This window comes from Cucurbita pepo, chromosome LG17 (assembly GCF_002806865.2).
Source record: "Cucurbita pepo subsp. pepo cultivar mu-cu-16 chromosome LG17, ASM280686v2, whole genome shotgun sequence".
Taxonomy (NCBI): domain Eukaryota; kingdom Viridiplantae; phylum Streptophyta; class Magnoliopsida; order Cucurbitales; family Cucurbitaceae; genus Cucurbita; species Cucurbita pepo.
This window is the reverse complement of record NC_036654.1, coordinates 3057688-3069284: the sequence shown is the minus strand read 5'-3', so window position 1 is coordinate 3069284 and position 11597 is coordinate 3057688. Positions and strand designations below refer to the sequence as shown.

Below are 11597 nucleotides of genomic sequence, written 5' to 3'. Positions count from 1 at the left end.
CCCCCCCCCCCCCCTCTTTCGGGGCTCAACGTCCTTACTGGCACATCGCCTGGTGCCTGGCTCTGATACCGTTAGTAACAGCCCAAGCTCACCGCTAGCAGATATTGTCCTATTTGGGCTTTCCCTTTCGGATTTCCCCTCAAGGTTTTTAAAACGCATCTACTAGGAAGAGGTTTCCACATCCTTATAAATAATACTTCATTTTCCTCTCTAACCGATGTGGGATCTCACAATCTACCCCGCTTCAGGGCCCAACGTCCTCGCTGGCACTTGTTCCCCTCTCCAATCGATGTGAGATCTCACAATGAATGACTTATGCACAACTTCAAGATTATAGGAGCATAATTAGGACATGAACCACATAAAGATAAGAAAGGACGAAAATGCCCCTACCATCCCTTCTATAGTGTTTTATGGTTTGGATGAACTTAGAATAGCATGAAACTTTGCATGACACATTTTTATGATATAATGCTTGACTTATGCCTAAATTTATAAAGTGTTGACATGATTATGATCGGTAAGTTGTGATTCGGGATGACATATGCCTAAGTTGTGATTAGGGATGACATATGCCCAAGTTGTGCCTTATTTTATGATAGACCCTTCAAGCTACAAGCATGAACTTTTGAACCTATGATTTTGCTTTAAGGTTAAGAGCCAAGCCAAGTAGGTTTGTTCTTAGAGATGCACAACCCAAGCCCTAAGTCTACCATGACACTTAAATGCCAAGCCCTAAGTCTACCATGACACTTAAAGACTACTAGGTACTACTCTACTCAGACCCGCCTTATTGCCTAAGTCACCCTAGACCTCCCGGTACACAATACATCATGATCATATGTTTCTCTCACCAAGGTGAGATGCCTTCCTTTGCAAAATGTCAAACTTAGCCTATGTCACAAGGGATGCATGCGGATGTCGAGGTCGATAGATGCCAAATTTGAATTCCGAATCCCAAGCATGGAACCTTACAACCATGACTCGTGGAATGCAGGGGAATGTCGACACAGTTATGGGACAAATTTGGATTTCGAATCCCAGACATAGGTTTTTTAGGTTCATGTTGTTTACCGCCCATGTGACTTGGTAGGTTTTCTAGGGAGAGTGTTTTAGGATCAGGACTAGTGTTATACATTGTGTATGGAGTGGAAGTGGACAGCCTGATGGCATCCACTCTCCTTAAACTCATCAAAGGATGAGGGATCATATATGTGCATGAGTCACGACTAGACACGACAAAACCTTATGAACTTAAGAACTCATGATATCTAGGACCAAGGTTCTCAAAATAGAAACTATGTAGGCCTTTAGTCAGGTTTTAGAGTATATTACTCTAGAATCCTCCCATGGACATGATTAAGAGGCTACAAGTAGGCTACTTACTAAGTTTTATACGCACACTAGTTTTTATTTATCTTTTAGGTAATAAGTAGAAGACTGGTAAAAAACGGAGCGGATATAGAGCAAGTGCCATAGAGAGCCAAACCTAGGGGCAAGAGCCTCCACTGGTTTTATGCAAGTCTTGTCCACTTGTATTTTGATCTTCGTTCCATTTGTGTATTTAAACTTAAACACTATTTCAGATATTGTAAATATATATTGTATGTATGTTTTATGTTTTTAAACCTCGAGACTCTTTTTTTAAAGTGAGAAATTTTACCGGATTTTTACTTCGTCGACGCCCACGTCACAATCCGTGCTTCAGATAGCTCAAAAACCGAGTCGTGATAATCTATGTCCAATAGATCTTTGAACTTTTAATTTATGATAAGTCTCTTACATATTTGATATTTTACATCTAATAGGACTCTAACTTCCAATTTAGGTATGTAATTTTTTAAAATGTTGAATAGGTCAAGAACTTATTAGACACAAAATTGAAAGTTCAAGAATTTATTGGATACTTTTGAGTTTTGAAAGTCTAGGGACCTATTAAATAGAAATGGAAAGTTTAGGAATATATTAGATACTTTAAAAGCTTAAGAAAAAAAATAGACAATCCCGAAATCCTTAAAGCTTTGAGACTAAACTTGTAATTTGACCCATAAGTAAAAAGAATAATAATGAATTCGTAAAAAGAACTCATGAGTCATGCATTGTGTTAAATATCTATAACTCTAAAACGTACAATCATTTTCCGCCAACACGTCCCCTATCTAAATTTTTTTCATTAAAAAAAATCTTTGTGCTGTGAGAATAATAGATGAAATGGCTTCATACCGGTAATGTTTTACAGCTGCAGTTTTGTTTCCATGTATCCATACTTTGAGCAAGTATTCATAAAAGCTGCAATGAATCTTCGAGTTAAAGGGTACGAGTGAAAAGTTAAGAGTGGTTTGGTAAAAACTTGAAATGAAAGGGAGTAAAAACTCAGAAGAAAAAAAAAATTGCTCAAAAACATAATATAAAATATCGATCTTTGATGATTGAATACCTGTCACCCATGGCACCAAAAGTAATGGTTGAAGATGATGCTTTTCCTTCATTTTGATCAATGTATATGGGAAGCAGCCCATCATCGGGGAAACTTTTATTGAGCTGTGATATAACATTCTCAACCTGACATGTTTTACACCAAACATTCAGTATTCTAGGAAGCCAATTGACGCAGAGAATAACACTTTACAATCAAGTAAGTACAATTAATAAATTAATCAAAGCCACTAATAGTGGAACATTAGTTCCATATGCTAGAAATGGAGATCAATATCCTTCACATATAATACAAAGAACAATTGCTATTAGGGTACGTATCAACAAGTAAACGTGTACATCATTGAGGTATACATTTCAGGACAAATAACACTTTCAGATATAGCATTGGTACACAGGATTTTAGAGCCACCAATCTATCTATTCTCGGTAAATTGCAGAGTGGATTGAGATTGTGTAAGAACACAATATGAAAAATAAATTATAGAATTTGACCTTCTGCTGATATTTTGGATCTCCCGTCCTTTGTGATAGAGAAATGAACTCAAGCTGCTCTGTACCAGAATCTGCAAGGATACTAAGACCCTGAGAAAAAACAAAAAGAAAATTATTAGCCTCACCAAAAAATGTGTAATAATAATACATATTGAATTAGAAATAATATCATTAAGCATAATAAACTGCAACTACGGAAACTCCTATCTCAAACTACATAGCTAAAAAAAGTTGTTTAAAAAAGAACCTCCAATTGGCATGATTGGACTTGACGTTGAACACCACACATTGGCTAGAAAATACGATGAATAAAGGACATTGACCAATGTGGCACATCCAAGAAAACACCTTGGAAGTCAGATATCAAGATCGATCATGTAAAAACTAATGACGACACCAACCCTCCAGAAGTATATTATAAGAATGGAAATGTCTAAAGTTATGAATCCAAAAAGAATCACCAGGATTAAACCTCAATCCATGTGGGGAAGGATATCAATATAAACGGGGATTTCTTGGCCTAAAACGAGTGGAGCATGCAATTCTAACTCAACATGCAAGTTTAAGGTAAAAGTCATCTCACTTCCAATACAAGGATATGTAAGTAGCAACATATCCTAGTTTGGAACCGGACATGAACGTCCTTACACTTTTAATGCATTGGAAAACCAGAAAAAAAAAATGCAAAACTTTGACGAACTCACCCCATTCCATGAAGGATTATGAGGTCTTCCACCAACCAAATTTATTAAGTTATAAGGGATTCCTGAAGGGGTATCCCATGCTGGAAGTAGCCTATCTGCCATATCTCTAGCCTTGTCAAGAAAAACTTTGTCACCGGAGAGATCATATGCACTGAGAAGTCCACCTACAACTCTGGATCCAATCAAAAGAAAGCATTTATGAGCAAACAAAATGTGGCAACAACTCTTTGAATTTCTCGTTAGGAGAACCAAAATAAAGCCATAGGTCCAACAGTCTTCACCCGTAAAAAAGACAACTTAAAATCAACGCATATTAAACCTCATTACACAACCTTATGGTTGTTTCAAAAACACTGGCATCATAATTCTTGTTGAAATCCAATGAATTTGCAACCCACCTGTAAAGTGAAGCAATATTTAGAGGCATCAGAATTGTCTGCATAATTCTTTGTAGACAACACAAAGATACATAGGCCATTGACCAAACATATTTCTACCAGGCAATGTAGAGTTGTCATTGGAAAATAGACTTAAAAAATAAAATGTAAAAGCATATACATTAAATTATAAAGAAACATATCATAATATGGTTCACCAACTAAGTTGAATAGTACTAAATCTGGATCTTGACGGGGAATGGAATAATTAGCAAAGTATTAAGTTTATATGGTGATAAATAAATTTAAACTACATTGTAAATTATACAAATTAAAAAAGGGCGGGGGAGCATGGAAGAGTTAATCTGCTCAGAGTTTGTAGCAGACAAACTCCAATAACATTGTGATACCTTTTTATTTTTGTTTCTTTTTATATTGGAAACAAATTTAATTGATTTATGAAATTTACAAAAGGGCAAAGCCCATTTTCATGTCTTTGTAGCTCACAGGAAGAATAAAAGATCTAGAATATGTAACAAAGAGTCCATGAGTCCCATGCATTAAGAAACGGGGAAAAGAAGTAGTCAAAACACTCACTCTTTAGCTTTTTGAAATTGCTTATCGAGACCCATGATATACAACGTATCGAGAGAGTCTATTAGTGTTGCTCCAACACCACCAAAGCTATTGAAACCATTTTTTGATTGTGGCTGGTCACACCCAAAATTAAGAGGGATGAGGAAATAGAACGCTGTTACCCATAAACTGAATGCAGATATAGTTGAGAAATAAAAATAACATAGGAAGACGAGCAATCAATCTGAGATTCAAAACTTTTGGATACTGAAAGTACGGTAAATTACGTCCTTAGTGCTGCATTAACCCAAATTACTTTATACTTACTGAACCACTTTGAGGATAAATCAAGAAGCAGAATAGAAAGAATTTGCAGCCATAATCAGTTCATATAGATAGTGGAAGTCATAGAATCCAAAGTCAATAATCAGTACTTACCCCTATCTCATTATTCATATTTTTTTCACATGACATAAAAAGCACTCCAATCGTCTAACAGAAGCAGGAATCATATTTCAACAAATCGATATCCAAAAACAGGCATGAAGTGTGAAAAGTAGTATGCTTCTATATGTTGCTTAACGGTTACTTTATTCAAAGTTGTCAATATTCCCGAGCTGAGATTCCAGTTTTTGCACTTTATATGCTGTTGAGCTGTTCCAACCAATTTGGCAGAAATTTTCTATACATCAACTCTTTAATGCAGGGCATCATAATGATCTCTACAAAATACAGAAAGATAAATAAAAAGCATAATTCCTTTTAATTCTTCCAAGAATGGCCAAAGAGAAAAACAGAAAGCAGAAATTCCCAGCAATTCTCTGTTTTGATTTTTTAGTTCAACATGGAGTCTCATGCCCTAACCAATTGAACAATGCTCAAGTTGCAAATCTTTGTTTTGATTTTCAAACTAACGCACTGCATAGATGCATTTATTTACAAAGACAATGTAGGATATTGCCAAGGATCTAAAGACAATCATGCACACACAAAAGTCTTAACACTAGAGTAAAGAATGGGAAAATTGGAATTTTTTATAATTCGTTTCAGGACAAAAGGAAAAAGAGAAGGAAAGGGCACAGGATATTGATAATGGGTCCAAAGACACAAACACAAACACACACATTCATAGGTTCTAATGAAAGGGTAAGGAATTGGAAAATTAGGCTTTCTTATAACTCTTTTCAAGACAAAAGAAAAAGTAGAGGGAAAGAGCAACAGTGCAGAGTTTTGAACATGATTCATACGTTTAAAAAAAAAACGATGTTTACAGGACTGTCAGATCATGAACTTTTAACTCAAACCCAATTCATAAACATTGACAATTAAGTTAAAATCAAACAGAACATCGGCGAATGAAGAGATTATATTGTGCAGGAAAAAGGTTATCATACCTGCAGTTCATCTTTTCCCCAAGCATACTTCTCATAGGAACTCCAGGCATGAATCATTGCTTCTTTGACTTTCTCTCTGCGCTCAACATCAATAGGATCGTCAACATCCTCCTCCTTGTTCCCTGGCTTATAGTTAACTTCTCCAACCTGACCGTACAATTTTTATAAAGGTATAGGAAATCATTAAGGCCATAAATGAAATATGAAGAAGTTTAGCGCAAGCAGCTTGGCCTGGTATCAAACAGGGATAATTACATCAAGTCTCTTACCATACTTTTCAATCGTACCACCTCTGCATTTAACTTCAAAATCTCTTCCTATACAAGAGTAATGAATACATCAAAAGCTGGCAAAATGAAGGAAACAAAATACTCTCAAACTGAAAGAATAGCATTGAAAATTGTCCCAAGATCAGTGTCCAGGGATAGACCAAACTTTGAAACGGGTTCAAGATTTTGAATGCGCTATGTGGTAGCTAGACACTAACCATTAACATTGATGAAAAAATCGATTTTTGTAAACAAAAGATTATTCCTAGAAGGGAGAATTGAATTCCATCCTACTGGATATAGTAGGTTGTGATCACATCAACTTGCATTTCAGATAAGTAGTATGGCTATTTAGCTCGACCTAGATATCACTTCCAAAATGGACTCCGTGGATAGAAAGTGCAGCTAATCCAGACAAGTCTAGTTATAATTGCGACGGACGAGTACTATGGACAGTTATACATAAGATATTATAGTCACTCGTGAGTAGGAAATGATACAAGTCGTTGTTCAATTACGGGGAAACCCCAAAAGGAACTCAGGGGCGCAAAAGGGAATTTTTCCTTCTTTGAATGAGACCCCAGCCAGCAGGCAGTAACATCCATACTCGATGGTTGATCATGCAAATTTGTTTTTCAATTCCCATATATCTAATTCGCGCACAATTACCTGTAAGAGGTGGCATGCAAAAGAATTATGATAAAAACCCATACTTGGTAGCATATTTAATATAATGAAATTATGGGGAAAACATGAGGAATTATCAGTTTCGACAATTTGGATTGCGAGACATGAATTTGACAAACCTAAACTAACTGTTGTCCGTAGAAGGATAAAACGAGATACCGAAATTTGGAATTTTCTCGATGAATTCTATCGAAAAGTCGCCATGTGCCAACCAGTGGAGGTGAGGAGGAGAGGACTCATTCGAACATTGAATTGTCAAATTTCGAATGCTAAACTGGTTGCATTTTTCTTATATTCGGCGATTCTAAAGAATCAGGCAACCCAACTTAGAAGGCCTTTCACAGAAATTCCGCGTAAATCCCACAAACTTCAAAGCAACCAAACTAAACATTTGCGGAAGTGCTATTGGAAAATTAAGCGAGACTAAAAAAATCAAACGGTACCTCATGTTCTTTGAGCAGAGTCTGGCGGTCCCAAACTAGTAAACTGGCACAAACAAATGCCAGGAAAAGAAAAGCCAAACGTTTCGGTCTCTTCAGGTAATACGATGGGTGACAATACCTCCATTTGCTCGTAGATGATCTGGTCCTAGCCATGGGATCTCAGAACAGGTTCCGGCGCGACAAATCACCTTTCCCTGATTCGCAATCAGCAAAGAATTTCCAGCTCGCAGTCGAGTGTTCTAACACGACAGAGTGCATTAAACACGCACGACAGTATGATTAATTAGAGAGAAAATGGCAGGGATTGAGGCGATTAAAGGAAGAAATGATAGTAATGAACGATCACTTTGTAGATGCAGAGGCCGATTGTCGCTGCCGGTGGAAGAAGCAGGGAAATGGCAACGGAAGAGACGGTGAAGGACGGTATCGAACGAAGATCGCAGAGAAAAAAAGGGGAGCGGGAGGGAATTGAAATGGAAAGAGCTATAAATTTCTTCAGTGACGAGTACGGAGAGCCGTTACCCAATAATGATTTGACACGTCATGGAGTGAGGGTACACGTCAGCGTATACTAGCAAACTTTCTGAATGCATGCTATCATGTTCATTCAATCGAGCTAATAAGTTGATGTTTCGAGGTCGAAGTTTAGGAAGTTCGTGTTTCGGGTGCTGAGTTGACCGGAGCTCTAAAGTCAAAGTATAATAAGGTTTTTTTTCTCGAAAAATGGCCCACCTCCGTTCTGAATGCATGCTATCACTTTCATTGGTGACAAATATTACATGTTGAACAATTCTCTCGAACTCGTCGATGCATTCCCAATTCCATGCCATTTTCGATAGGTGGCATCGTTCTCGTCTATATGTGTCAAGTCCCTCGGTATTAGGATACTCGACTTCACAACATAATATTGAAGTATACATTTACGTGCATCTAATCATATAATCGTAACAATTCTGAAATTTTGTATACCCTTAGAACGTGTACCTCGTTTAAGTCGGATATTGAATCTCTAAGCACTCTTGAATCCGTTGCTGACCCTTCCTATTTGAGCATGAAAAAATGAGTTTTTGTCGTATACCTTAGTTGATCAGAGACCTTAACATTTACCTTTGTGTATGTACGGTCCAAAACACCCGGACAATTAGTTCTTCACTTACCTTGAATCCACTGTTGAGCCTTCCCATCCCGAAAATGGCTTCTCCATCTGTGAAGCAAACCACAAACACATTCTTCGTGAAGCGTATACCTCAAACCATTTCGATCTCTTATGAGTGCATGCGTTTCTGATTAGCTATTAAGTTTTCAACAAAACCTTATGGAGTCCTAATATTGCGTTCAAGACGGAGTTGAAACACCTAGAAAATATCTCGCCAGACCTTCAAATTATCGACGAATGAAATGTACGAGTATTTTTATCTTAATCAATATACGTTGAATAAAAAATCAAACATGCAAATGAAGAAAATGATTGGTCTATATCATCGGCTTAGAGAGAGAAAATGAAACTAGATGGCCAGATGTTTATATTGATGATTTCAAATATGTATTGTAATAGAAAATGCAGAAAGTAATATTCAAAGCATTGTCCAATCTATAGTTCAGCTTACTATATATAACTTTACCAATATAGAAATCTATTATATATATAACTATCTACCATGCATAGCTTTACAAATATGGTATATGACAAATTACTATACATATATATATATATATATATATATATATATATATATATATATATATATATATATATATATNNATATATATATATATATATATATATATATATATATATATATATATATATATATATATATATATAACTTGTCACAATTGCACTCTTGATGACAGCAGACTTGCGATTGTGCGACACTCACTTTCTAACGACAAGTGAGCTAAGCCAATTCGTTATTGCGTCGCCTACGGCCAAACGACGTATGCTCGAGCCTTTAGTCTCGGTTTAAGATAAGGTTTTAGAAAACGAGGGCAGAGAGAGATTTTTAAAAGAGAGATTTTTGAAAGAGGTCTTATATAACCAGGTAAGAGAGTAACAACAACCACTCACAGTATATAACCTTGGGTAGGGAATATATTTATTTATTATTATTATTTTTTACCTTAGGATCATTCAGTAAGTTAAAAATAAACAGCATCTCTATAACTAACAAATCTTCACTTAGATTTGCATTTTTTGTACATGTAACCTCAAAATTCCAACTACTCGAGAAATAGTAGGTCAATCGATTGATTGAGGTAAGCCATAAGAAATAAAGTAAATTTAGCAAGAAAGTGACATGTGGAAGTAAAACCAGCAATGAGGTGAAAAAAACATAGAGGGAAGGCGTGAGTTGGACGAGAAAAAAATAGCAGAGATGAAAACGAATCTAGGGATTTTGCGGAAGGGGAATGAGAAAGGAGAAGAGACGAGAAGAGGAGGCGAATGGTAAGGAGAAGAGTCCGAACGAGCAAAGAGCAAAAAGCGAGAATGACGATATCATAGAGGGAAGCGAGAAAAATTATGTCCATTGATATAATCACTAGAAGCAAGTCGATATTTTACCAATTGTTCGTAATTACAGCTTGGGTAAATTATGTTCTCCACTCTCTGTTTCATCAAGTCTCACCCGACACCAAACATTATCTATATACTATAAAACATTTAAGTTATTACTTAAATATGGTAGGTTAAATATTAAATTAATAACTTTGAAATTTTTACAATAAATAAAATTATTATTAAAAATTAAATAAATAATTTGAGGCTTCAAGCTGATCATGGTCAACTGACAATAACATGTTGAGTGTGTGCAGTGATGTACTCAATGTCTCTTTGATTGACCTATGACGTATTAACCTTCTCAATTAACAGATTCATAAAGAGAGATTAAATATTTCGTGGTCTAATCTTATACAAATTTCTGTATAGGATCTCCCGACTCACATGTCTTCACATCAACGATTTGGATCAAATTAATTGTAACAATTATAAAGTGGGCCATACCAATTTTGTTACTAAGAAAAGACACTCAACTTTATCCATATTCTATAGACGATTAAGGTTACTACTTGAATAATATGATTCTCTTGTACGACAACCATATATTTAACATTACATTAATAACCTTTGATTTTTCATATAATTGATAATATTAAATTGTAAATATAATAATCAAAATTATTATCAAATATTAAGTAATTAATTAGGAGGCTTTATGACATAAATCCTAACAAATTGATTATGGTCAGTCAACCGTGACATGTCAAATGGGTGCGACGATGTACTCGACATGCTCTCTCTTCCAATTTTTGAAATACAATGGTTTATATGAAATTTTTTACCACTTCCCTACTTTAAATGAAGCTACAAAAATACTACTCAATCGTTAACAAACGTACCTTTAATTATTAACCATTATTAATATTTTAAATGATCATAGTGTAAATTTGAGAATAACATGTCACGTGTAAAATTGGAGTTTTGAATTAATTATATATATATATTATTACATGTCACGTGATTATTTTATATTATTATATTCATAATAAATTTTGAAAGGTTAGGTTTATCATTTATTATTATTATATTATTATATTTATAATAAATTTTAAAATTTTAATTTGTCTTTGCTAACTTTATTATTTATATTTATAATAAATTTTAAAATTGTTGAAATTTGTTATTTAAAAAAAAAAGAATTAAGACACCCGGTCCAATTACATATTCTTATCAAAAAATTTAAATTTATTTTATTTTTCATTTTTTAAATTTATTTTTGATTTCGATATTAAATATTTTAAGTTAAAGTTGATATTTTAAAGGAAATGATTTGGGTAGATATGATAAATTTAAAAAATAAAAAATAAATCTAAAAATAATTATAAAATTGTTTTAAAATTAAAGATATATTTGATAAATTAAAATTGATATATTTATATAAATTAAATTTTATATCTAATTAAACACCGAAAAATTATAGATTTATGAATTTTTTTAAAATGTGACAAAAAAAAAAAAATATATATATATATATAAGTAAAAACATTTTTTAAAAATAAAATTTAAAATTTCTCATAAAATAAAATATAAATTAAAAAATATTTTAAAATACAACGTTGAAATTAAAATTGGGATGGTAAAAGGCAATGAGACGTCCTCGCCCCTAATATGCGTTAAACTTGAACCAAGCGGGCGACATTCGGAGGCACGTCTGTC

The 11597-nt window shown here is 34.4% G+C and overlaps 1 protein-coding gene across 1 annotated transcript in view; it reads right to left on the bottom strand.

The window, feature by feature from the left end:
* LOC111778888 (mannosyl-oligosaccharide 1,2-alpha-mannosidase MNS1-like) overlaps positions 1–7848 on the bottom strand; it is an 11409-nt gene extending 3561 nt beyond the window's left edge. Inside the window, exons 1-9 of the mRNA XM_023658888.1 lie at positions 7382–7848; positions 6252–6299; positions 5983–6129; positions 4610–4722; positions 3968–4033; positions 3636–3807; positions 2932–3021; positions 2438–2562; positions 2224–2289 (exon numbers count right to left, since the gene is read on the bottom strand). Coding sequence (XP_023514656.1) covers positions 2224–2289; positions 2438–2562; positions 2932–3021; positions 3636–3807; positions 3968–4033; positions 4610–4722; positions 5983–6129; positions 6252–6299; positions 7382–7534 — 980 coding nt within the window. The 5' untranslated portion in view covers positions 7535–7848. The remainder of the gene's footprint in view (positions 1–2223; positions 2290–2437; positions 2563–2931; positions 3022–3635; positions 3808–3967; positions 4034–4609; positions 4723–5982; positions 6130–6251; positions 6300–7381) is intronic.
* Positions 7849–11597: the final 3749 nt, after the last annotated feature.